The 5,853-nt window shown below is 38.3% G+C and overlaps 1 protein-coding gene and 1 non-coding gene across 5 annotated transcripts; both read right to left on the bottom strand.

Annotated features, from left to right (window-relative positions):
- Positions 1-684: 684 nt before the first annotated feature.
- Positions 685-787, bottom strand: LOC115898434. Its single transcript, XR_004058168.1, has one exon. It is a non-coding gene; the product is annotated as a U6 spliceosomal RNA (small nuclear RNA).
- Positions 788-1,372: 585 nt separating this feature from the next.
- LOC104674952 (cTAGE family member 8-like) lies at positions 1,373-4,040 on the bottom strand. 4 transcript variants are annotated; one of them, XM_030932951.1, is made up of 3 exons: positions 3,396-4,040; positions 2,164-3,323; positions 1,373-2,034 (listed from the first exon to the last, which is right to left on the bottom strand). In XM_030932951.1, exons 1-3 carry the CDS (start codon positions 3,698-3,700, stop codon positions 1,373-1,375), a joined length of 2,127 nt encoding a protein of 708 aa, XP_030788811.1. In that variant the 5' UTR covers positions 3,701-4,040. The 4 variants fall into 4 exon arrangements, with proteins under 4 accessions (XP_030788811.1, XP_030788810.1, XP_030788809.1 ...); XM_030932950.1 differs by having other exon boundaries at positions 2,164-4,040; XM_030932949.1 differs by having other exon boundaries at positions 1,373-3,323.
- Between the last annotated feature and the right edge of the window lie 1,813 nt (positions 4,041-5,853).

Genomic DNA, 5,853 nt, shown 5'->3' with positions numbered 1-5,853 from the left:
TCTTTTCTTTTCCTTTTAATTTCTGCTTGAGTTTGCTAAATTTTTTTAAATCTTTTAACAGAGCTATCTCTTTATTTCATTGATTTAACTATTGTTTTTCTCTTTTAAATGTTAAGTGTTTTCTGTTCTTATCTTCATTAATCCCCACCGTCTACTTGCTTTCAGTTTATTCTGCTCTCCTTTTTCTAGGTTCCTAAGGTGGAAATCTACTGCTCACTCGACACTTTTCCTCTTTCCTAATGTATGCATTTATTGCTATAAGTTTCCTTCTCAGCACTTTGATATGTCACAGTTTCATGTTTATCCAGTCCAATGTATTTTTAAATTTTTCCTTGAGACTTCTTTGTTGACGAATAGATTATTGTGAAGTGTGTTTTTAAATTTCCAAACGTTTAGGGATTTTCATATCTTTCTTATGCTGATTTCCAATTGGATTCCCTACAATGATTTGTGGTTTTCCCTTGCTCTGGATGATTACTATCTCTTTTAAATTGATTGTGGCAAGTTTTAGGGCCTCGGATAGCTCTATCTTGCCATGTGTTTTGTCGGCACTCAAGAAAAAATGTGTATTCTGCTGTTGTTGTGTGGAATATTCTGTAAATTCCAAATTGATTCCTTTGGTTAATGGCATTTTGAGTTGTTTTATATTCTTGTTGATTTTCTTTTTTTTTTTTTCCTCTTTTTAAAAATATGAAATGTTTCACAAAATTTTGTGTAATCTATATGCAGGAGCCATGTTAATCTTGTCTGCACCATTCTAATTTTAGAAAGTGCTGCCAAAGCCAACACTCCTTGCTGATTTTCTGTCTAGTTCTATCAATTATTGAAAACGGCATGAGGAAATTTCTAACTATAATTGTGGATTCGTCTATATCTCCTTTCAGTTCTGGCAGTTTTCTTTCTTAAAAAAATCAACTAAAATGTATGTAATTGAGCATAAAGTTACTTTCTCATATATCTACAAACACAGTGAATACAGTTCTTGGCATGAAGACACAACCTTTAGAATTTAAAACCTCCCCACCTGCAAGATTACATATATAAAACTCCCACTATTGTTTCTATAAAAGTGGATTAGTTCACCAAATTAAAGTACTTATACTATCTAGAATATAATAAAATGGAAATGATTTACTCATGGATTTGTATTTAAATCATCTTTATTTATAAACTACTATACTAAGAACTATAATTCCTTAAACTTTAATTTGAGAAAGGTGTAATCACTTAAGTAACAGCCGTTACTTAAACTGAAAATGAGATCAGTCTAAATTACTTTTGAAGAGAGCAAAAATATTGTCGGGTTTCTGGTTGTTCAGTAGCAGGCTCCTTGGAAGGCAGAATCAACCCTGAAGGGAACTCGCTTCTACCTTCAGAATGTGGGGTTGGGGTAAAATCCAGGTCTTGGGTGAAGGTAAGGAGGAAAAGCCCTCGGTGGACAGATGTTTCTCATTGCAAATGGAGCATGTGGTGGGCCTGGGAAATCCCTTGGTGGATAGTAATAACCTCGAGACACTCCAAACATGGTTCCTGGAGGAGGTGGGGGGAAAGGCGGTCCTCTTCTCATGAACGGTCCCCTCGTATTCACTGGAAACAGTGGACCTCTGATTGGAGCCAGAGGTGCAGGAACGAAGCCGGTGCCAGTTGCTTCATTTTTAGCAGGGAGAGATGAATCAGGCACATTTAAATTACCAGGATGATCTTTGGCATCATTTCTACTGGATTCCATTTCTGAAGGCATTGACCCATCCATTTGATCCAAAGAAGGCACATTAAAACTTCTGAGTTCTGCTGGCCCAGACAGTCCATCAGAATTAGAATATCCGTCTTCCCTTTGTGGAGGAGGAGCTGAATCAGGGTATGATTGTCCTGGTAGAGGAAACGTCATCCTACGGTCCTGTTCCCATGAGGACGACAGGGACCTAGTGTCAGAAGGAGCCCTGTGAGGATCGGTTAATGTATCGCAGCCTGGTTCTCCTCTTTCATTGGTAATCTGATGGTCCAGAGGATTCCCTGGGCCTCTTGGGCCTCTTCCTCCTCTCCCCGGAAGCACAGGTGAGGGTCTCAGTGGACCCTCCAACACAGTTTGAGGAGAGAGAAAAGCTCTCGTTTCAGATGGAGGCTGACTCAATGGTGAGGGACCACATGGGGAATGCTCTCTGCCAAATGCTGTATTTGAAACATCAGGTGCACAAGGATCTTTTTCTAAAAGTTCAAATTTAAGCTCTGTTTCAGTTAATCTTTTTCTGTTGTGAGCATTTTCTTTCCTTAAATCATTGAGGTTTCTTTCAGCAGTCCGAGCTGCCAACCAATTATCATGTCCTTTTTTCTCATAGGAAATAACCTGCCTTTGATAAAAATTAATAGTTCTCTTCAATTCTTCTTCAAGATCTTTGCCTAGCTTTCCATAGGCCTCCAGCCCTTCAGTGGTGTGGCTGATCTTTTTTTCCACTTTAGAAAGTTTCTCTTCTTGCTGTATCCGGGAATTTTCCTCTACTGTCAATTCCCTGTGGAGTTTCACTTCATTTTCTTGATAGAATTCAGTCATTATTTTAAGTTTCTGTTGAAGCTTCTGATTCTCACGTTCAAAATACATGGTTTCTGACTGCAAAGATGCTTGTTGAGTCTGAAGATTTTTAATACGCTCTGTAAGCTCTTCCTTTGTTTTATCAACTTCAGATAACTCAAAAATAATGTGGTTTCTTTCTCCTTCTAAGGTTTTTAAAGAAACATTTAACTCAGCAGCATGAATCAGTTTCTTCAAAGCTCTTGTTGGAGGATCATCTAAGTAAGTACCATTTTCCGATTCACCGTTCACTTCTAATTCCAAGTTATCATCATCCCTTATGTCCTCTCCAAGCACAGCAGCCTGATCTTTCATCTTTAGCAAGCGTCCAGTCAGAGTCTTGATGTGATTTTCTTTATCATTTAGAACTTGTTCTGCGTGTGCTTTGGAGTCTTCGAATGTTATTTTCTGTTCATTAAGTTCACTCACTTGTTCTTTCCATACTTCAGCTTCTTGCAAAAGCTGCTTCTGGCTTTCCAGAAGTTGAGAATTTTCATTCAAAGCATCTTTTATTGCTATCTCACGTCGTTCTTCACTCATGTTAAAGATCTTGCAGATGATTTTGGCTTCTGCTATTTGTGATTTGAGGGATTTTGACTCATCTTCTAGAGCCTGTATCCTTTTTGAAATATCCGCCATCAATTCATCTTGTTGAGAATGTTTAGATTTCTCTTCTTTGAAGTCTTTTTCTAGACAGAAGCTTTCATCCTCAAGTTCAGAATTGGACCTGTTCAGCTTTTCACAGGTTGCCTCCAAACTTCGTGCTTCTGCTGCCGCCTTCTCAAAGCTGGCATCCTCTAAAGATGACTCTGCTTCATAGGCTTCGTGCTCTTTTTGAATAAGGCTAAATTTTTCAAGTAGTTTACATTTTTCTTCAATTAGTCCAGAAAGCGTTGCAGCAAGTTGTTTTTCTCTTCTCATATAAAGCCGACTCCTAACGGATCTAAAACCTCTCCACAGAAAAAGGAGAACGGCAAAAAATCCAACGACAGCTGCACATACCACCAGTTCCCACGGAAAACCATAAGGACTCGAATATGGTCTCCTACTTTCAGGCAGTGCTGCCACATCCCTGCGTAGCTCCTCCAGGACCAGCCCCAGATAGGGCTGAGGCGTAGCGCCGGGCTCCTCCATAGCGCCGAGGCTGCTCTGGGGTCTCCGCAGTAACACTGGCCACAACAAGCGGTGGAGAACGCGCAGCCTGGGGTCTGGAATCCGAATCCGCACGCGGCAACCTAGCGGAGCGGACCACTGCGGAGTCGGCTGCAGGGGGATCTGGGGAACGCGGGCACCCCACAGGCCTCACAGGCCCATGTTGCTGTCCCCGCATCCTCCCTGCCCCCTTGTTACACTTGACATCCTGAGGCAGCGCAGGTCCGAGTCCCACCCGCCTTAGTTCTGGCAGTTTTCTCATCACATATTTTGAAGCTCTGTTTTTTGGTGAATACACTTTTAAAATTGCTGTCTTCTTCATGGATTAAACCTTTGATCATTATATAATCTCTCTGCTTCCGGTAATTTTCTTTGCTTTAGCTGATATACATACAGGCACTCTTGCTTTCCTTGCATTAATGCTTGCGCAATATACCTTTTTTCATCCTTTTAAATTGTCCTACCCTGTGTTGGTAAATTTCAAGTGAGTTTCTTGTACACAGCATACAAGAAACATATACGAAAGGGTCATACATTTAAATACACTCTTCTATTATCTGTCTCTTAATTGGTAGACCATTCATAATTAAACGAATTATTGATACTTTAGTGCATAAGCCTGACATTGTGCAGGCTTTTTTTTATTTTATCTATTTTATTTTTTTTGTAACGCTATACAACCTTCTTTCTATACTCAAAATTTTAATTAGAATATTACTAAAAATTTCTTAATGATTTTATTTCATGGGAAAGAGACTCGGTGAGGAATGTGAAGTATGTCTTACAAGTATTTCTCATTTTGCAGGACACTGTCTGGGTGTCCCTCTCCCATGAATGATCATTGGTGTGGTTTATCTTTATGCTTTGAGAAAACAAGTCTGTAGTATATGTTACTATATTCTACTATATAAAGATACTCTTCAACTTATGATAGGATTATGTTCCAATAAACCCATCAGATGTTGATACTATTCTAAGGTGAAGATGCTGGGTTTTTTTTGTTGTTGTTTTTTTCTAATGTAGACTCTTGTCGTGTTGCCCAGGCTGGAGTGCAGTGGCTATTCTCAGGTGTGCTCATAGTGCACTATATTCTCAAACTCTTCGAGCTCAAACAATCCTCCTCCCTCAGCTTCCTGAGCAGCTGGGTCTGTAGGCACACACCCCTATTCCTGGCTTGAAGATATGTTTAATAAACCTAACCTACCAAACATTATAGCTTATCCTAGCCCACCTTAACCATGCTCAGAACACTAACATTAGCCTACAGTTGGGCAGAATAATCTTACACAAAGCCTATATTATAGAAAGCTGTTGAATATTTTATGTCATTTATTGAGTACTGTACTGAAAATGAAAAACATAATAGTAGCATGGGTACTTGAAATATGGTTTCTACTCAATGAATATCACTTTCCCACCATTGTGCCACTGAAAATCTTAAGTGAAACCATTGTAAGTTGATGACTGTCTGTATTTGTTTATTTATTTTACTACTTTCCCTTTTTCTTTTAATGGTTGAAAGACATGATAAGGTAAAATATTATTGCCTAAAAATACTCTGCTGCTCTGGAAAATAAAAAAGGCAGAAGTTTCCAAGAAATCGTTCAAGAGATATAAAAATCATATGAAAATGAGATAATTAAAGAATAAATCTGTAATTATGCATGTTGTAAAATACAAATAGGAGGCTGGAAGAGAGACTATAGATCACAGTGAAAATGAAAGCAGAAATAAAGTAGGAATGGAAATATTTACATAGGAGTTGTGAGATATAGTATCTTATTTTTGTTCAACACTAAATAGTTTTCAAGTCTAGCAGAGGACTTGGAAATTTTAAGCTACTCAACAGTGAATCTCAGAGTTTTCTCCATTCATCTCACAGTTAGTCTTACATAAATACACAGCTCTGTAATGATTATATGTATCAATTTTTTTTTTCAGTCAAGGAATTTTCCTCCTCCTGTTCATTTCTCTGAAAAATACCACTTGGTACTAGATGATGTAAATGGCTACGATTGAACTGGTTACTTAGGGTAATAGGCTGACATCTTGTTTCAGCAATTAAACAATAAAAAGGATGTTCTTTATTAAGATATGAATTTGTTTCCTAAAGAAATTGGTTCTATAGATTTCCA

This window comes from Rhinopithecus roxellana, chromosome 6 (genome assembly GCF_007565055.1).
Source record: "Rhinopithecus roxellana isolate Shanxi Qingling chromosome 6, ASM756505v1, whole genome shotgun sequence".
NCBI lineage: Eukaryota > Metazoa > Chordata > Mammalia > Primates > Cercopithecidae > Rhinopithecus > Rhinopithecus roxellana.
This window is presented reverse-complemented; position numbering and strand designations above follow the sequence as displayed.